Source organism: Corvus kubaryi, unplaced genomic scaffold, assembly GCF_017639235.1.
Source record: "Corvus kubaryi isolate FWS band 111438036 unplaced genomic scaffold, C.kubaryi_AGA036_p1.0 37385, whole genome shotgun sequence".
Lineage (NCBI taxonomy): Eukaryota > Metazoa > Chordata > Aves > Passeriformes > Corvidae > Corvus > Corvus kubaryi.
In genome coordinates, this window is record NW_024581127.1 from 4,986,921 (window position 1) to 5,009,025 (window position 22,105).

General features: G+C 38.2%; 1 protein-coding gene across 4 annotated transcripts in view; it reads right to left on the bottom strand.

The window, feature by feature from the left end:
• The window catches only part of JPH1 (junctophilin 1), a 76,738-nt gene that overhangs the window by 7,104 nt on the left and 47,529 nt on the right, over positions 1-22,105 (bottom strand). For all 4 annotated transcript variants that reach the window (XM_042036080.1, XM_042036082.1, XM_042036079.1 and 1 more), the window contains exons 2-3: positions 20,980-21,098; positions 3,455-4,116 (exon numbers count right to left, since the gene is read on the bottom strand). In XM_042036080.1, coding sequence (XP_041892014.1) covers positions 3,455-4,116; positions 20,980-21,098 — 781 coding nt within the window. The remainder of the gene's footprint in view (positions 1-3,454; positions 4,117-20,979; positions 21,099-22,105) is intronic.

The window sequence follows — 22,105 nt, forward strand, 5'->3', positions numbered from 1 at the left end:
AAAAAGCAACGGCAGTTTCTTACTAAAATAAAATAATTCCCCAATGCAACTCTAGAATTCTGAAGTCTCTCAACATTCAGAAGCACCTGGGATAAGGAGAAGTACATTAATTAGGAAAAGGGAGAATGGATTTAAACTAAAAGAGAGTAAGTTTAGATTGAATATTAGGAAGAAATTCTTTACTGTGATGGTGGTGAGGCACTGGCACAGGTTGCCCAGAGAAGCTGTGAATGCCTCATCCCTGAAAATGTTCAAGACTATGCTGGATGGCTCTGAGCAACCTGGTCTAGTGGAAGGTGTCCCTGCCCATGGCAGGAGAGTTGAAACTAGATGATCTTTTAAGGTCCCTTCCAACCCAAACCATTCTATCATTCTATTAATCTGGCTGCTCCTCACTAACTGCACTCTTATCTTAGTCACTCCAACACGCTGTTGAGCTCGGTCCTGGAGCACTGCAGAACAGGCTACTGTTTTTCTGAAGCTGAAAGGTGATACTAAAAGTTAAAAGTCTCCAGGCAAAGTTAATAGTCATTCTGTACTGTTTCTCCCTCAGACTGCTAGGCCAATAACCTTCTCTTTTTTGCTTTAATTAGTTTAGCATTTTTACTCTCAGCATTTTGAAGAAATAAGCATGTAGGAAATTTAGCCTGTAAGGGCAAATTTATAGACACATAGAAGACATCTTTGAAAAACACCCACATACATTACATACATCTTAAGGTACTGATATAGTAAAACGAATTCCTAAAATCTACCTTCCTTCCATATTGGAATGCTGGTAATAAGAATAATGCAATTAGGGTGCTCCAAATGAAGTAGATGGACCTGGAGTAGAGCTCCCAGATAACCTGCAATATCGGTGAACAAACAGTAGCTAATGCACAATATCTCATCACTTTTACACCTTTTGTGATAACAGGCTGTAGGTTCATGGTCCTTAGCCTGATTATTCTAGAAGGTCAATAAACTGCTGTTCAGGTACCCTACTTGTTAAGATGAAGCCTCCCTCAGCTCCAAAACATTATTTGGAATGAAGGAAAAATAAGGACTATTTCTAGTCACTTATTTTCACCAGAGATGAAAAACAATTCCAATTCAGCCTAAAATTTGTACATGCTCACTCAACATTTACAAGCCTGTCAGCTTTGTGCTACCCTACATAGGAGTCATATCTGTGAGATTTGAAAGGTTAAAGGGCTGATATCAGCTGTAATACAGATTTTCAGATTAAAAAACCTCTGTGAACATCTACTCTGATCCGCACTAAACAGAATAAAAGCTTCCTGCAGAACTAGAGAATATTATCTTGACAAAATGCTCATTATCAAACTTTTCAGTGATGGCTCCAAAACCCCAGCATCTGGAAACCGATGGCACATTTAATTAAGATCATTAAAATCAACTTGAAACAAGATTTTTATCTGAATCTTTCTAGCTGTTGGATCTTCTCACACATTTGCTTGTTAGCCTGGGAAACTGTTTTATAAAGCACACTTACAGAAAGTGATTTAATATGTCAGGGTTTTTTTACCTTGAATCTTTCACTGTAAGATATGTTTTAATCATTCTTGCAGCTCTTTGTGGGACTTCCCCTCAAGGTTTTTTTTTTTTCATTTAAAATCCCTGATTTACGGACACTCTATTTTATCCTGGAAGTGGTTGCACCCGTGCCAAAAGCAGACAGAACAGACTCCCATGTACTCTTGCTTAATCTTTTCTGTTGATAAATCTAAGGATTATATTAACATCTCTGAACAACAGCAGCAGACTGGGAGCTCATGTTCAGTTGCCCCTCTTGCTCCTGATCCACCAACCTTTTCCAGTTCTGATCCTGTGTGGCCAGGCTCTGTTAACTGTCTTTCGCATACAATATTATATTTTGCTGTGCTGCCCATGGATAATTATACTTGCAGCCTTCTTAGGAGTTGATTTGCATCAGCTTGTATTTGCCTTCATTGTAGACCACTCTCCTGGTCTCTGTGTCTTCTATAAACTTCATGGGCAATATTCTTATGTTCTCTTGTATGTCATTAATAAGAATGTGAATAGAGTAACAGAATTAATGTAAGAATCACCTCACCAGAATAATATCAAATAACTAATGGTTTTCTAATTCTTGAGAACCATCAGTCAGTTTTAAAAAATTCTTGTAATGTGACATTTAGCCTTTGCATTACTCTGGTTTCCTTGTCAGAATACATCACCATGTAAAACCAAATTAAGTGACCTTCTTAACTGAGGATGATTCTTCTGTCGCACCTGAAGATGTCAAACTTGTTTGACAAAACCATTTACAATTCATGTTAGTTGGAAATTCCTCCCCCTCTTTAATTCTAAATTCTTTACTAATGAAGTCTGGAGTCAATTATTCAAGTGTTTTGCCTGCAATCTATACTAGGCTATCTGGATCTCTTTAAATAGGTCGTTCTGTTTATCCCCTCAATAATAACACACTATTTGTTTTGTAGAGTACCACCAAAAATGACTCAAAGAAACAATGCTTATAAAAGAAAAATATTATGGCAATTATCTCGACCTCTTCATTTACTAAAGATTAATTTTAGGATCTACAACTAATGCTTTCCCGAGTTTCTCTTGGCCCAAAAATCACAGAATTATCATCATAGATTCTGAATTTCATACCCTGGCTTTTTCTTCTACCATGGAATAGAAATGGTACTAGTCATCACTCCTTTTCTGCATAGCTATTGATAATTTTATTGTTTTTAAATAATAATGAAATTAAGATTCACACTGATCCGAAAGGGTAGTTTTAAAACTCCATTTCCTGATGAAAAGTAAAATTTTTCATATCACTGTAAAACGTAAGCATTTTTAGATGTATGCATTTTAAAACAGTATGCATTTTGGTTCAAATTCCCTGTTTGTAGAGGCCACAATCAACATGGAGAAGAAGCTGAAATTGGGAGGTTGTCTGGACTGGGTCAGACCACAGGCCAGCATCCTGTCTCCAACAGTAGTCAAAAGCAGACCTTTGGGGAAGAGCGTGTGTCTAACTCCAAGTACTGCCCAATCATCTACAGAAGTGCAACACTGTAGGACTTCTTTTTCTGAGTGGGAATATATACATATATATGTACAACTGCAGGTATGTATGTACACACATGTAAACCACACCTGTTTGTTTATACATACACACCCTAATACACACAGTAGCATGCTTTTGTGTTTATGGATAGGGTCTCATGGTCTCATGGTTCAGAAGTCTGTCAGTATCTGCCTATCAGCTGTCCCCTCCCAGTTTACAAAACAGATAATTTAAAGGACTGGAATATTTTTTCCTAACTCCAGTCGGGTGTAGTGGGTTTTAGCTAGCAGACCGCATCCAGATGAAGATTTGACAGAAGTAAGCTTTTCCTGTGCTTAGGTTGCAAAGCTCAGCACTTGGAGGCAAAAGGGCAGTGAAAGTGAAAAGGTTTCTTGCAGTACTTACCGAGCTGTTTCCTACTTCTTTCTCCATTGCTGAATGTGACTCATTATTAGCTGGGTTCTTTGGTGCAGCAAATTCTGGTTTCTTAATTTTTATTTCAGGTTTGTTTTCTTTGGCATCTGGCTTACCCCCAGATCTAGCAGGACTTGGCTTCTGAGAGGGTGGTACCCGTGCAAGTGTTGATGGTGAAGGGTTGGCATATTCATCTTCTTCCCTGAGCTCCTGTGGAAGCGCTGTTGGATTCGTTTTTACATAATAGCCATGGTAGTGACCATGCAGCTCCCCATTCTCTGTGCTGCTGGGATTGTGCTGGGCTGAAAACTTTGGCTGGTGTTTCCCAGCTAGCTCTTCCTTCACTGGTGCTTTTGAATATAAGGGCTTGTTAGTTGTGGGTGTTATATTCTCAGTGGCTAAAAGCTTTTGTTCTTGACTGAGTCTTGCCCCAGAAGTGGAGCTTTGCTTTTTCAGTTGTTTTGAAGGAGAAGTCTCAGAAGGAAGAGGAGGATTAATCCTTGGACTTGCTTCTGGGGTTCGAGGGGGTGTAGTACCTTTTCGATAAAAGTGAGGTGACTCTTTTGGGGTGGGTGGTTTCTCCTGACCTTTTTCTTCAGATTTTTCTTTTGCATCCATTCCTTCTTGAAATTTTTGTTTGATATAATCAGGGCCTGAAAAATAGTGTGAGAAATATTAAGATCAAAACAAAATTCACAGTAAAACTATTACATTGGGATGTCAGACTGCACTGCCTTGCTGAAATGCAGGCAAGGGTGTATATTACCAAAAATTCATTGACATTCATAGTGATTTACTCCAAATTGCTCAGTCACTGGAGTTATTGTAGTTTTTTGATAATTGTTGGGACTACTTATTAACTTGGCTCGGTTACTCTACATCTTCAGCTTTACAAAGGGCCACAGGATGTAAATTGTTCCTGAGTGAAGTCTGAGTGACTGAAGACTGACTAAGCTTACCTCATCTATCATTCCTTTTCTGAGAGGAATATTTTGAGGTATGTTTTGCTTAATTACCCTAATTGATTTAACTTCTTATGATCAGAATACCTGTTTGATATGTAGGTAATTAACCATCAAAATGAAATGTCTCTTCTGTTCTTATAAGCTACAGGAAAAAGTGCTTGAATCGCTTTTTTTCCCTTTGGGTGAATGTCAGCTTGCCTGATATACACATATATGCACCTTGAACTCTCACATGCTGGCTTTGTCTTCCAGATCAAATAATTTCCATATGAAAACCCAGGTTAAGCACTCTAGTCAGTAATGCAACTCCTACTTAGAAGGCAGAAATACAAATTCTCTTACAGTCACCAGGAAAATACTCACAGAGCAGCAAGTATTTAGAACATCCTCTACCTAAATTGTACCTAAACACCCATGTGCACATTCACTACTAGGACTCACTTATCAGAGTGCACGTCTATACAGCTGTTAACATAAACACAAACTGGCCGACATGCTCTGCTCCAAGTTTTGGTTGTCAGATTTAATTGTTTAATGGTAAGACCTGAGCAAACACTGTTGAAGAAACAAAATTGCTGTAAATCTGTACGTATTGCAGGCAGGGTTTTCTGTTTTACTTCCTAGAGGTCACATTTCAGATTCCAGGATCAGTTTCCCATAGAAGTCAGAAGCTGGAGAGCTCTGTGAACAAAGAACTGCCAACAAACTTTCGGTATTTTCAAAAATGGCTTCTGAAAAATATATTGCAACTATTTCTCCACTTCTATCCTTGCTAGCACCACAACTTTCCTTTGATTTTTTTATTCTTCTCTAAGTGAGCCTTATCTGTGCTTTATGTCATAGAGAAATTCTGTGCCCAGGGAAGAATGTCTGCACACATTTTTCTGCTTCTGAGTTTAAAGGAGGCTGTAACTGTGCTAGGCAGATACAGTGTTTTTACAGATGCCAGAAGCATATGCATCACTACGCAGTGCGAAGATGAGAGGAAGGAAGAGCAGCATGAAGCTTTTGGAAGTTACTGAGTCATCTGGTAAGTAAGCACTGCTAAGAAGAAGAATTACTCGGCATGCAAGGTCTTTTGAGCAGGAAAATCACAACATTTTTGGCATCTCTGAAAACCAGGGGTGGAAACAGGGAGCTCTTAAGAAAGAAGGCTAGACACAGACAAGCCAGGATTTGTTCTCAAATGACATTTGAGGAGGAAGTTTTGAGGAGTTAAGCCTGCACAGAGGGAGAGAACTAGAGGCTTGATTCACAGCTTTTTATAATCTTCCTGGTAAAAGGGAAAGGCAGCACAACACAAATTAAGAGTTTCCATATATAAAGTTACAGGTATGATCGCCATTCAAAAAATTCTCCATCACGTCGGGGATTTCCTTCCATCTTTGCTGAGATACATAAGGTGATGCTGAGGGGTTTAACATGCATAAACTTTCATGCATAAACTTTCTTTTTCATATCCTTTCACATTAGATATAATTACAGGTGTAAAGAGAAAAGGATAGCTAAAAGAGCTCTGACTAATCTTTAAGCCCAAGTACGGAGCTGTCAAATTGCAATGATTAATTATTATGGACAAATCCACATTCACATTAGCTTGCTCTTTACAACTGCTGTGGTTAAAACATCCAATTAGAATATTATCTCTTCAGTCTTAAAATGCTGCTTTAACTCTGAAAATTCACATACTGTGACAGCTCTGCACTGCCTTATATATGTAGAGATTTGACTTTTACTAATATCTGACAGCACTTGACAAACTGAAGACACTTTCAGAAGGAAAACATCAGAAAATTACATCAGAAATGACCTCAGCAATGTCATCCCTCTCCATCCTTTCCTACAATCAACTAAAAGCCTCCCAAAGTTGGTCAGAGAAAATCCCGTCTTCTCAAGAGACCTCTAAACTCTGTTGGATTTTTTGAAAAAAGAAGGGAGCCCATGGTCTCAGCTGCCCATGTCTCCCCAAGAGACTGGGGGAGCGAAAAGTAAAAAACTTAAAGCAAAACAAAAATATAATCTGGAGCTTCCCAAAGAAGTTAAGTTTCAACAGGCTAACAATACCACATTTTTACTGGATATTTGGCAATATTGGAAGCTATGTGACACTGAGATCCACCAGAGAATGCTGCATCCAAGTAACATCTGAGGGTGTCTGACCAGACATTCAGTCATTGCCTTAACACAGCACAGCAGCCCTCCCTCCCACCCCCAGTACATCACATATGGATATTAGAGATACATCCCTTGCCTCAAATCTTGTCAGGCAAGTCTTTCCAACACTGAAATTCTTGGCTCTATGCTCAAGTTAGCTTTGGAGATTGTCCAAATACTTTTAAAACATCTGTTCGCTGTATCCAATACAATCGGATTATGCACTGACTCCAAGCAGCAAGCAGCAAGAACTCAACTCCCACTCCCTTCTGAGGACTAAGAGCTGCCAGGATTTACCTTGTCCCCTTTGTTTAAGACACTATCTAACACTACAGACATATGTAAGAGAGTCCTTCTTCAGAGCAATCTACAGCACAGGTTTAAAGAAACAAGGGCCAAGGGAATTTGGAAAGAGAGTCACTAACATCTCTTCTTGTAAGATTTCTTAGCTGGCTGATATCTTAATGAGGAAGAGAATAGAACTTGAGGGTGGGAAGAAGGTAAAGGGGGACTATCTGACCAGGAAATAAGCTCTGGTTTGCTTCAGTTTGCAGTTCAATCAACCAGTAGATCTAGACATGATACATGTGAGTGCCTATGGAGAATCTGGTCTGGAAAGCAGAACCAAGAAATGTTATCTAACCAAGTAAAGGTAAGATGAACCTGTGTGTTTCTTATGGTGACATGCTGGCTGTGCTACCATCGGTTCAAAATTGATGCACCTTTACTTGATAAAGGTCAGCCATGGGGTGGTTTTGGCTTGCACACCTGTTGTGATGCCAGCAACTGGATGGCACCATAAAAGTGTGAGTTAGGCAGTATTCAGAGGGAACAGCCTCTGGAAGCCAAAGGACTGTGTGGATGAGTGCAAGGTATGCACACAGAGTCTCATACAGTCCGATGGTTTGCTTGAACAGCATTTCACTGATGGCTGTGGGGTGAGGGAAGCTTTGATTCGGTTGAAGACACACACTCATGGTTGTTCTAAATCTACAATTTCTTGTGAAGTTCTTGTTTAATATGTCCTTCCTCCTGGAAGGGCTCCAGTTAGTGATGTGACAGCACAGCCAGCCCTGTAAATGAGAAGAGAAGGATGCCCTGGTTCTGCCACAGCATTTTTAAAGAGGTGACAGCCACATGCTTTCCCCCATGGCCTAGTGAGGCACACATATCGGTAGCACAGGGCTGTTGCAGGATTGTGGCTCAAGGAGCATCTGAAAATGTCATCTTGCAGGACACTGTAAATGCAGCCACTGTTTCCCAAGAAGACTAAGAAGAGACCTCACGCCTCATCAGATTAGAATGAAATGTGAAGCTTGAGAGGGATGGCAGAATATATCTAGGATACTGAGGGACAAGGCATACATGCAATTTCATCAGTGATTTTATAAATATCTTACCATTCTTACAATTCAGGAAAAATAAGCATTTCATATTACAATTTTATTAGTCTGTTGAAAGCAAAAAAAAGATTATAACACCACTAATGCAGGCTCCAGAACACAATCTTTTAAGAATATAATATTTAAAGTACTGTTGATGCTGAGTGATGTGATTCAATTTCAAGGTGTATTAGAAGTACTTATTAGATAAACATATGCTAATTTCTGCTTTTTAAACTAAAGTACACTTTATGTGATGTAACCTATCTTTAGTACTACATAGAGAGTTAACAAATAGACAGGGCTATAAAGAGTAATCCATAAGGAAAATAAGAAACAACATTATAATTCTGTCATTATGAGAAGATTTATGTTGTGCTTATAGATAAATTCCAAATGTGAAGCACATATTTCACTTCCTAATTTTGTTTACATGTATGAACTGTTAGTGGAAGCATGCTCCACTTTCACTGTACTGTTTAACAACTGTCTGTGGGGTAATGGAGACACAATCAAAGTTACTTGCTCAACCAGAACACTGCAGTCTATATGCAAACCTTCCAAGATTAGAGGCCCCTTTTTACTCAACTACTGAACACTTCTACAAAAACAGGAGAGAATTTCTGATTTGAAAAGTTCACAATCTGTAAATAGAATACTAAAGGTCATACCAATAGCTCATTTTAGTGATGGGGAAGCTAACCCAAAAGGAAATTATGACCCAAAGCACATGTTTCATCCAAATAACCTTTATGAATTTAGTGCTCACCTGTCAATAAAGTACCAACATGCCTAAAGCTTTGGTAAATCTTTGGCAATCCTAAACATGCAGAGAAAGCCTTTGTCAAAACTAGGAATGGAGTGTAAGTCTCCTGAATAATCAAAACCCCACACAGCACTTTGGCCACAAGTTTGTTGCCTACCATAAATGCCATCTTGCTGAAAAAGCCGAGAGCCGATCTAACAAATCAAAATTCAAAGAGGAAACAGTAAATGATAAGTAAGTTTCTTACTTCAGATTATACCCTAAGACAAATCCAGAGCATGATATGGTTGAAGCAAAAGCTTAAGACTTTTGTATTTAAATGAACTGTACAAAAAAAGGAAAATGTATACTTTAGTGTTGGTAGAGCAGGTTGATATATGCTGTTCATGAAATAAGCCAGTGAAAACCATTTTGTTTATCTTCTGATGTTTTTCTAATGTGTCACTGTTAGCAACAATATGTAGGCTCTCACAATAAGATTTCTTTGCTATTCTGATGAACTTAATAAAACTTTGGAAAGCCAAGCAATCGATCAGAAGATAAATTAATATAGGGTCTTTCTTCCTTATGTTAGGATTTTTCAGGACAGGACATCCAGTTTAGAAGAATTCCTCAGGATGGTAACAGTAGGTGAAGGAAATATAAATAATCAATTATCAACCTCTTAAAATAAGTGATTCAGTGAGTCATTATGGAAGTGCAAATAAATATATTCAGTAAATTTTAGAAAGATATGGCTTATTATTATTTCTTCATTGTGGAGATGAGAAGGAATGGGGAAGAACTATAATTAATATCATTAGTACTTCCTCTGTTTTGTTCTTAATTTTCTGATGGTTCTACTGGTAACAGGGAACAAAAAATCCCTCTTAAGTGCTAGGCTGCTGGCTTGGAATTCAGCCCAACTGAATGCTACGTGCAATGCTACGTGCAAAATGTGTTGATGAACTCGCTGGAGGCAGAGATATGGTTACAGTTTTAGTAATGTTTGGCACACTGAACTGGGACTGAACAGGACTGGAAATTAATGGCTAAGGATTATTTCTACAGAGAAATTAAAGGATAAAAGGCAAGGTACTTAAAGAGCCATAGGACTCTGAGAGAACGCTTCTGCCTGACTTAGGTATGAGTAGAATAGAACAGGACATTTCAGTTGAAAGGGACTTAGAACAATCATCTCGTCCAAGTCACTGACTAATTTAGGTGTGAACAAAAGTTAAAGCCCATTATTAAGGGCATTGTCCAAATGCCTCCAGAACACTGACAGGCCCGCCTGGGGCATCAACCACCTCTCTAGAAAAGCCTGTTCCAGTGTTTGACCACCCTCCTGGTAGAGAAAGACTTCCTAATGGTATTTTAAGAGGTTATCACCCCAGGTGTCTGCACTACCCTTCTGATGGATGCAGTGATCCAGCAACAGGGCGTGGAATAGTGCAGCTCCTTCATGGTTGGGTCAATGTGCAGCAAGGCAAGAAATATCTTATTCCTAGTGATGCATATGTAAGTTATTTAATAATTCCTTAATTCAGAAACACATATGTAGGCCTGTCTGCCCTGTTTCAGCTGCATCTGAAGTTGGATGCCAGCTGCAATAATGGCTTTCTTTAACTGTACTTGAGAACGCTTTACAGAAGAAAACCCCACATTATCTAAGGCTTAAAAATAAAGCATGTCACAAAAGAGAAAAAAGAATTGAAATGGAAGGGATTGTTGACACTGCTTTGTGAGATGTAGAAGAAACCCAAGTCTGGATGGCTGATTTAGCTTTCAGCCTCTGATGGCAACTGCATTTTGGTGAGGTATGATCAGTATTTTAAATGTTATTAAGCAGCTTCCCTAGCTAGGAGCAAACAAAAATATTTCCTGGATCATTTTTAAAATTCTATTTGGTTGCCTTAAAATCCCTTTTTTCTTTTTTTTCCGAGACTTAGTACCACCAGCATGGAAGTACCATGGCTGCCTAGGAAAGAAAACTACAGTGTAAACAAGAGGGACAGGAGTGCATTTTTTTGCATAACCCAAAAACCACTCCAAAATATAATGTTTATTATTTAGAATCTTTTGTTAACTTTTAATTGCAAATCCTAATTTCCTATGTTCCCTCCTTGAAAAAACCTTCCCTCTGCTGAAGTTTTCTCCAGCTTGCACTTTCAGGGCTTCTCAATCTGTTAGCATTGCTGCTTCCTTAAGCAGTACTCCTGGTAGTCTTCCTTCTCTTGCTGGACTGGAGGAAAGACTGAAGCTAGCACGTGCCAACAGCTACTCACTAAATCCACGAATGTCATGGAGATTGATGCCTACATGTGTATGGAACTGTTCTGACTTGATCTGGCAGCCTGCTGTCTTTGAAACCATGTACTACCAACATGACTGAAAAATATGACAGAGATAGAATATAATGTGGTATTTTACTATTGCCACAACCTCATTCAGCGATGCAAAAGTTAGAATACACCTATCTCCCGAGTCCTCCTAGGACTAATTTTAAAAGGTAGCATCACTGGAAACAAGTGGGTTTCAAAGCAGCTTTAAATGCAACCTACACTTCTTGCTAAGTAAAGACCTACAGAAAGTATTCACTGGTAGAAATTGCTTATTAAGTGTCTTGTTCAGAAGAACCCTAAACACATAAATTTTTGCATATCAAGGTTGCTACTGTCTTTATACCTGCTCAGGAAACAGTTTTGTGCAGTATCCTAAACAACTTCTGCATAGTTTTGCTAGAATATGTACCTACCATCTTTAAAATATCTGCCAACGCTTTATTTTCCTGACTTTGACATCAATGAAAGTGACTCAGCCTTCTCAAAACCCCCATCAAATGCTTCCTGACACAGACTAGACCGAGATCAAAAGGCTTGAGTTACTTATTTACTAGCCCCATATGCAGAGACACACACACACTTTGGCCAAATCCAAGGCTAGTTTTTATGCCTCTGTGTTTATTCTGCTGTGATATTTACACAGCACAACACAGTTCTTGGTGTGACCTGTGTGACTACTTTAGTGCTAGTGTCTCTGCATTTTGCACAGGTATTTGCAGAAAAGCGTATGACACCATGTTATCTCACAATGCTTTTTGAAAATATCAAAACATCTACTCAAGCACACTCGAGTTGCCAGCAACAGCAATAGCAACAGAAAAGGAAATGGACTTCAGCCAAACAATTCACATCACAGGCAACGTCACAAACTTGTGAGTCTAGCAGCAGGATGATGAAACAGATATTAATGCAATTTCTACCAGCAAGAAAGCCAGACTGCCTCCTCTCTCCCTGTCAGTTCCTCCAAATCTGGAATTCATTTGAGTTACCCTACCATTAACACACCTGCATGCAGAACCTAAACAGTATTTTTGTAATTTGCATTTTTGTATTATCCAATAACTAAAGAATCATTAAGGATAAAAGAATTCCTAAAAATAACATTTTCTTCCTCTAAAGGTTTATAAATGCATCATTATAGAGCAGACATATACACACTGAAAGATCTGAAGTCAGGAAATACTACACCAATGAATCTCAAAAACTTCCTGGAGTCAGCACCAAGAACAATGAATTTATTCTGACTATAAATCCAACCTCTGCTCCATTTCTGTTACTGCTTTAGCAGGTGACTGAAGTAGCTGTGGTATTTCCAAAACAGGGCACCATTTCCTAACTGTATCTGCATAGTAGTATATAAGCCTTTATACTTCTGGATTCAACACCACCATAAAAATCTAGCAAATTTATCCTACATGGTAGAGGGCACTCTGAGTGCTGCATAACTACCTCTAACACCTCACTGGGACATCTGCTTATATACATAGAAATTGCTTGTGACCAGCAATCTTCATTATGGCTTGCCTTACTTACCCTACCTTTCTGTTGATGAATACTGACAGAACTTCAAAAAAATATCTGTCAAGATTACACGGTGATGCATATGACTCCTGTATCTAGGACAAGCTTCATTTTTCCAGGGTAGATAATATACACACATTGTATTTAATGTGAATGATCCCAGCTAAATAAAACATGCATTATAATCTACTTGAACACTTCTAAGCCTGCAGGCTGCTTAACAGGCAATAACTGAGAAGGCAAATTTTTAGCTTTTTCACAGAAAACCTAGAGACTACTGTACTTCATCCAAACTGCACTGGGGCAGCTGTTAACCGCGAAAGTAGTGTTCTTTAAGCTCCTAAAGCATGGGTAGAAGTGAAAGGCTGTAATCCAAGTCTCATTGCAACTGCATATTCTCTGAGAAGATGAATTTTAAATATACAGAGAGACTTTTAATGTGGCATAATAGCTGTGTTTACTCAGTAGAATTCACACTTTTTTACATTTTTCCCAGTGTGTCCACATCTTTCTGACATGATTATCCCCAAAGTTCTACACAGTATTTCAGACTCAGTGTCACTGGGATCATGCAGAGTAGGAACCATTCTCCATGACGTCCTTCTGTACATACAGCCTGGAAGGCTATGAGCTACTTCTCTTATCACATTTCAAGTGCATGGCTATCATCCTGCTCCATGGGAGTTTGGCACCTGACCTCAACAGGAGCAGGTTCATGTCTGCTCTCCAACTAGCCAAGTCTGTCTTAAGAACTGTTTTTTAGTAAATTCAATAACCAAGTGAAATTTTTCTCCAAGTCCTTCTAACTTTTGCCTCTATTAAAATCCATATTTTGTAAAGAAACAGTGCCTGTTTTTCTCAGAACACCCTTCTGTTCTTCCACTACAGAAAAAAGAAGAGCCTAGGATATGCACTCAGGGCTTGGGTTGATGATGTCAGCAGTTCTTATGCCTATGGAATATGTTCCAGTAAGGCTCAATACTGGGAAGACAGAAAATACATGTGTCACCAAACAACCAACACTACTTTTGAATATACAGGCATAAATATAGATAGGCAAAATAACATGGAAATAACTAGACAGTTTCAGACTCCACTGATTCTACAGATCTAGAGATGCATTACTGCCTTTACTTAAAACTCCAGATATTTCTAAGGTATTAATGATTATATGATAGTGTCAGATTTAATTTTTTTAGAAGTCTCCTTTATCCCCTTGCATTTATAGAAAAAACACTTGAAATTAGGAACTTTGAAAGATGCAAAATCAGGAGGAAAATAAAGAGACTCGAAATTTACTGCTTTTGAAATATATGGCTTTATGAATTTTCTTGGAGGGTTGAGGGTTAATCCAGGATTTTTCAAAAACAGTACTCATTAAGCTGCACCACACTTTCAGCAAAATTAATTTCTTGTATCTAGCATTGAAATTAATTATAAAGTGTAAGAGCCTGAAGTGACTGCTGCACTGCAAATGGCAGAACTGGAGAAATACAACAATCAATTTAAACCTGGAAAAACTAGGGTATGTGAGCTGCTTGGTCTTTCATCCATATATCCGGCCTCTTTCCAATATGCTCTTGATCTTTTGTATGTTAAGAGAAACCCCACTCATCATGCAACTTACCATTCTGACCTCCCACAGTGTCATTTCTGCCCTTTCACATCAGTGCTCTAAGTTTTCATTTCTAAAGTCTAAATTTGCAATATCCATTTACTGGTCCTCTTCTCCAAATCTATCCAATACTCTTCAGTTTGGCAACTGCCTCTGACAAAATACTTTCTGCTCTTCATCTGATACTTTTTGAGGAGCTTCTGCAATTTTCTTAGTCACATTTCAATATCAGTACTCCACTCTCACCCTCCTTTGACACAGATGACCATTCTCCTCTTTTGGAACAATTCTCCTCTGTTAACATCTATGATTTATCTCTTTAATTCACCTGTATTTTTCTTCCATTTTTAAATTATACTTTCAAGGAAAATAACCTCCGATTATTCTGTTCTTGGTCTCTCTACCTTTCTTTTACAATCTTCATCCTGTTTAATTTCACCATACAAAAACTATCAATTCCATGCCAGCTGTGTTTCAGTTCCAGGTTTTACTCCTGTTCAGACGATCTGAGTGAATAACTACTACTGAACTAACAAGCAGAAATCTTCATCTTCTCCAAATTCTCAGCATGGTCTTCTACATCATACTCTACATTACTTAGCTCTATAACATGAATTGCATTTTTCTTTTTTGGATATCTCCCTAGAGTCTCTCTACTTTTAAGTAAGTCTTAAATTTTGCAGCCTTTCTTGGAATAAAAGGCCATGTCTATTAGCCATCTATTTATGTGGCCTTGACAAACACAGAATGCAACTGCAAAGATTATTTTTCTCTAATGGTCCACATCACATGTTAAAAGTGTAACAGGAGAAACCTAACCTTTTAAACATGATTTAAACCTCCACTAGTATAATAAAATCCTTTCAAAATAGATCACCATACTCCACTGAAAATTAGCACTGTAAGGCAAGTTCTCAGTTCTTTGTTAACTGAATTTCAACATGGAACAAATATTTATGATGCAGTTATAAATAGGATTTATAATGGAAATTTTGACACTGTGATAATACTCCCATGTGATAGACCCTACTTCATCTTGTCCTTGGCTGGACACCATGACAGACCAATATAGAAATTCATTGGAGCAGGCCAACAGTGTCCTGGAAGGCATGATTCTTTTTCGGAGCAAATGAATGATTTTTAACAGGAGAAAGGAAGCACTGACCTCCTTCTCTCAGACTATACCTGTAATTAACACTTCCATAGTGCCAGATTAGATACGTACACCTAGGCTAGAATTTGAGAAGTTACTTCAAGGTAGCAAACACAACTGAGACAGCACTGAAGTTAGTCCAGGCTTCTGACTAGTTTCATAGTAAGATCCTGCAGCCTTTACTAAGCAACAGTGAATTTCATCTGGATGCAAATTAACTAGCTCACTACTTAATGCAAGTTTGTGAAAATTACAGTGATTGTAACAGCTTTATCTCTCTGCAGGAAACTGGTTCTCTGTTATTAGTTTTAAAAGTTAATTTGCTCAAAACTAATTAGGCATGTTTTTTCCTAAGCATATCATTTGATTATGTGACTCAAAAGTATCTTGGAGAGATTGAGAAAGCATCCTGAAGAATCAAGGCTACGCCCTTGCACAGTCTCTTTGCTTTGCTTTCTCCCAAGCATGCTCTCCTGTCCCAGATGCATTACAGGAACACTGTGGAGTGGGTTGAGCCAGCAGGTGTGTTTGGCAGTGTGGCAGGATGGACGCAGACTCCCAGCAAGCTGGATGGTCCTCACACTGGGCAAGAGGAAAGATGTGGAAAGGTGGGGGAATCTGTACCTAGGGCTTGGTGAGACAGGTCATAAATCTGGAAGTCAAGTTGTGAAGACTGGTATAACAAGAGCTCTAAAAAGAAAGGGGAGAACAAGAATAAAGCTTGAAACTGACACCTTTTCTTCTAATGCACCTTATTTCTTTGATTATTGGATATAACAAAAGTGCATTTGGGTAAGTCTGTAGGCTCTTGCTTCTCCAGAGTTCTGCAGAAAGAGGATAGAAGCAATAAACTGTAGAGAAAAAAATGGCATAGCAAGAAACCCAGTAACAGATCTGTGAGGCTGATGAAGTCCTATGTAGAATAAATTCAGAAAATGAACAGGCTCTTGTATCACTAAGAATAACGAGCGAGCTTCTGTATGCTTTAAGGCACAAACTGATGGCATGGCTGGTAACTCTAATCAGGCAAAATGCTCATTGTAATTGGCCTTTTATATAAAACTATCTGGTCCGGCCCACATGCATTTAGCCAGGACATTGCAGTTAATTAGCATCAGCCAGAAATCTCTCTTTCCTGTCCATATGGAGTTTGCATTTTGAGAACTCGAGGAGGTGGTGATGGCAGAGAGGAGAAAGATGGGAAGGATTTTTTTTTTTCTTAAGCTACAGACATCTACCACTGGTCAAAAGAGAATGTAAACCACAGTTGCTCTTTAAGGCATTAGAGGCCATTACAAATTGCCTTGTAATAGACTTAAAATGCTTATTTATGAAACTAGTAATGTTCAGCATGTTAATACTGGTACTTTAACAAATGATATAATAAAAAATACTAGTAAAACCTGCCAAATTCTTATCATTAGAAAGTCTTTGCTCATATATTTCACCTAAAAAATTCCGCCCATCTCTAAATTTAGACAACTTTAATTTATACACTGCTACTTGATTTCTCTCATGCCTTGTTTAGGAGGTCAAGGCTGGATGAATGGTATTGGTGACCCATGTATGTTCATCTGGCAGCTGGCTGGCCTGACAAATAATCTGCCAGAAAACAAATCAGATCTGAATTTCCAGACCTTAACTGCTCTGTGGTAAAGTGCCCAGACTGCTCTTACCCTGCAGCAAAGTAGTTTTACCCTTCTTTTATTTAATCAAATGTTATTCATTCAAACTGAATGAAAGAGCAGTATCCATTTGCTGCAGGATATATATGCACACAGACAATCATGGCTTAGCTGTCCAGTCTGTGCAAGTCCATACTTCGGTTTACCTCCGGACAGCGTGTTTACAAGGCCACATTCTAAAGATGGTCTGTGGAATTTAGAATGAATGTGTCAGTCAAAGCATCCACTAATCTTGTGCGAGACTAGAACAATATTCCCCCTTTTTACCGAGTGTCAAAAACCTTTCTTTTCTGTTACACCTTCGATACAGTATTCCCATCAGTCATTTGTTCTTCTCTAGGTTTTTACAAGAGACACAAAACAACACTTATTTTTTTCTCTAAGCAAAAGCAAATCTCAAACTGTCCCTGGATGACTCCCTTGAATGAGGCTATGACTCAGGTTTCGTTTGTTTCCTGTCCTGGTATGCTCTCTTTTGACACATCCACAAGTTTAGTGATGCCTGGAGGAAACAAACAGGTCAGAGCTGGGATTTCTCAAAATTTGTTCTATTTGTTGATAAAAAGACCTGTAAAGTATGGCCGCTGTAAAGAGTACAACATTTGTTAAATCTACAAAATGTACAGCCTTGTGGGTAGGACCCTGCAAAGATACACATCCTCATAATTATTAATCACTAGCCAAGTATCTGCTACAGCAAAAATAGAGGCAGAGTCTTGCCTGCAAATAGCATGAACAAACTCAGGGAAAACAGCTCCCTGCAACCTTTCAGGTCCTTATACAATGGCTCTGGCCTGTTCAGTCATACTTGGCTTTCCTTATATGCAAATACTAAGGCAATCAATCACTGGGAGACCTGAATCTTAAGACTTCTACAGTACCTCATTATTAGTCTTACCTGCTGGATGCTACTTTGCTTCCTAATGTTTTGTTCTCCTTTTAGACTCCTTTTAAACTACATTACAAAGGAAGAACCTCTTGGCAGCTTCTGATGACTGCCTTAATGAACATAAATGTGAAACATAAGAGAAAGTATTTGGGAAGTATGAACTGCCATGGTACAATGAACGACGAATATTCACTGCAATTATAATTTGTGTGTAATACTAGGCTACATGGCCCAGAAAGCTGATTTTTAAGAATCTGAAATTTAAGAGCTTTATCCAGAGGTTTTCAAATATTGAAATGGTTTTAGGCTACAGGTAATTCAGAGATCACTCCTTAAGACAGAAAAGAATGCTTCTCTTATTTACAGAGAGGTATTTGTATTTCACTTCTTTTTGTCTCTGTTGTTGATATGCTACATACATTTACTGCTGACAGCATGCTTGTCTACCATACTAAGCAGTTAAAGAAATAAGAGAAAAATTACACTTTCTCATCATAACCTATTTTCAAGACAATTTAGTACAATGGAAAGCTTTCACCTAACTATAGTTTCAGAGAATGAGACAACACTTATCGATACCTTTAGCAGTACTTACAGATACTCTGAAAATAAAAAGCTCAAGCAACAGAAGAAAACAAAGAAGTTGCTATTGGCAAAGAATAAGTTACCTTGTTTTCATTCTAATACATGAAAAATGTTATTTGAAAAGAAGATGTTTACTGCTGTTTGTGCGAGTGAATGTAAATACTCAGAAATATTTATCTATTTCACTACCATAAATGACAAAAGCTAACAGTAACACTGTCCAGTTACTCTTGGCATCACTCTTGGGAAATGCTTAAACAAACAAGTATGTATACAAGTGAGTGGGTTAACTGGTACCACACAGAAAAAGTGTATCTGAAAAAGGCATCACGTATACTGAGCCTGGAAAACATCTCAGACATGATAGCACTTGAAATCATCACAATGATGTGTGAACCTGGTGGTTTGCAGGAGTTTATTTGGGATAACTGAAATTTAGTTAACATCTTGGGATTTAAAAGTTGTTTACTCAATGGGAATAGATTTTTTTTTTTCAAATGTGTACAAATATGGTGTATTTGGCTATCTTGAGAACAATTAGAGAATTCAAAATTTAGACTCCAGAAAAGGTACTTATTTTTGCTAAGAGCTAGCTAACTGAGAGACGTTTCTACACAGAGAACAGAGTAAGTACACTTGAGAAATGCTTTGCTATGTCATTCCACATGTATCCAGCTACACCTGGGGAAGGGATACAAACTCTCATCTTCTGTAAATGGAATAAAAGTTTCAAATGGGAGGAAAATAAGTTCCCACACTTTCTCTCCCATATCTCAGCTGATTTGTCAGCAATGCTACTTCAATTCCTGTGGCAGGGAGTAAAAAGACATCTGAGAAATTACTGATCTGGGTGATATCTTGGTGTCAAATTTCACACAGTCAGATGTTGGCATTTTCACTTGAGTACTCTAGTAATTTCTTTATTTGAAGGGTTTGGCAGCTTTAAAATATTTTCTTTCCAAATGCTTCAATTCTTCGCATGGCTAAGGTTATGGATTCTTAACTTACGAATGGCAAGATAACCTGCTGCTGTAAATTGGGATTTGTTCAGCTGGTGGAGGACGAAATAATGAAAGAAGAAAAAGACTTGAGTACGACAGCAGTAAGTATGGGCCAAATATATAAATCCACAGGAGAGGTAGTAGTGAGGTAATTCTCAACAGTGAAAAGTACATATTTATGCTGTTTTAAAGCTAGTAAAGTCTTACTACCGGAAATAGTTGAGTTTTGCCTACAGTTCTGGACTGCCATGTTCAAGAAAGATGAATTTGCATCAGGACGTGTACAACGAAAGTCCGCAAGACTGATGAAGGGAATGAAAATTCCAATCAGGTCAACAACCCTTGACTTAGGCACTAAATGAATACAAAAAGAGCTCCCCAATCCCCACAATCCCAAAACACATTCTCTACAACCAAACACTTAGGAATAAAGAAAAAAACAAGTATTCTATGAGATAAGTGACAGTAAAGATTTAGTAAAAAGTTACACATAGTGGCCACTTGAACTAAAAAATGAAGTAAATAGGTGCAATTTTAGAAAATATTGCAGAATGTTGTTCTTTGCTTTTGTAGGTCATGATAGCCTGCATTCACTATATGGGTACATTTAAGAATAAGTTTGTGTCTGAAACAAGGATAAGCAGAAAACAACTGTAAGTGAAAATGAATCTGAGAGCTATAATCTGTATTAGCATACAAGTACAGGCAAATCCTTGAAAAGTAGTAACAAGATATGACTCAACTCAATTTGACAGGTGAAAGAAAGGGCAGACACGAAAAGACATTAAATTGGCAAATGGAGTTCCATTTTATCTACCAATTTTAAGCTAAAGAGCAGTACACAGAAATATTAGCCTCATGGAAAGACAGAAGAAAAACAAAGTAAAACCAACTTTGCTTCTTCCTACAGCAATTTTCTAAACCCTGTGACAGATGAAAATGGGCTGCAATGCTGACATAAGTGAGACAGACTTAATTCTATGCTATCATGAATATGGAACTAATGTTCTACAGAGCACCCCAAACATAACAGAGATGATTCCTTTATAGGTTATGTATGCTTAATGGTAAAGCATTCTGCAAAATCCAGACCTTAGCTAACCAAGACTGTCAGGAATTTTACTGGACAGTGAAAAAGCTATAGATCTTCCCACTAATAAACACATTACAGAATTCATCCAAATTTCTGTTGATTTATGACGGCTGAAGTCTGTCTCTGACACTGTCCTGAATAAACTATTAATCTGAGGCAAAGTTATATGCTTTTTATCACTCAGCTGTTTTCATACAAAGAAACAGTCACCAAATTATTAAAAATTGAAAATAAAATCTTGAGCAATGTACACTCTTCATGACATACACGTGACTTATTTCTGTATAAATGATAACATTCAAGATGGAATCAACACTTAATAACACAAAATCTTTTCACTGCAATAAAACAAATAGTCACACAAAACCCCAATCTACAATTACCTGGTTGGTAGAAATTTGGTGAAAGTTCTCTGGCAACTGCTCTTGCAATATCACATTCCTGGCGAGCAGCCTGAGCAGCCTGATCCGCAGCATCAGCTTTAGCTCTTGCATGTGCGGTTCTGTACAAAGTAGAAAACAGTTTATATGCAGAGGAGTCTTTTATCAGTTGCACCAAGCATCTGAGAACACAGGACCTCAGCTACCATACACTATCCTGTACAGTGCACTCTTAGGACAACCTGTTGTGAGCAACTGCAAATCAGCAAAGTATTTCAGGAACAAATCACTATTCCTCTCAGCTCTTCAGTCCTGTTCATCCTTGGATCACAATTACTTGCAGGAACACAATATACAGCCTCAGCTTATCATTAAAATTTCTAAATAGAAGGAAAGAATAGTATCTTGGGAATGGGAGTTAGGATTTATTTACATGTTACCAGAATGTGTACAGAAGTGTACAGAAGGTCAGACTGGGCCACCACACTGATTCCTAAACAGGGTTCTGGGATTCCAGGACACATGGTATTCAAAGGGACTGAGGAATGCTACTACCTTTACCACATTGCAAAGTTAATGCTGGGTCAATGCTGAGTGCCATGTAAAAATTTTTGAAGGTCAAAATTCAAGTATATTGGCCCAAAAAATAGGAAATGTCTTCCACAATCAGATCACGTTAGTAAGGAATAGCCTGGAAAACGTGTTTAACACTTCAATAGGCATTTGTAGAAACAGGGACTTAACTGTACTAAATTCTTGTAACTCACTGAATTTCAAATCCAAAAACAATCTGAAAAGGCAACTTTTCTGAAGTCAAGACAACAGTATGGAATACTTTGGTAAAGTAATGTGCACTCTGCTTCCACTTTTTTCCTCTTGCTATTTCTCAAAAAGCCTCAAGAACAGCTTGTGCAAAGGCCTCTGCTTCCAGACTTCAAACTGATAGCTGTGTTGCTGCAGGTTTGCATCACTGTTTGTCCCATCTTCCCTCACCACTTCATTTTCCAAACAGTTATCTGTTTAAAAATTCCTGATGGCCATGATCTCTCTGTGCCTCTACAGCATTAGCACATAGCCTAGAGCTATGAAATGGCTTATTAGAAGGGAGGGGAAGCTAAACATGGCAAAC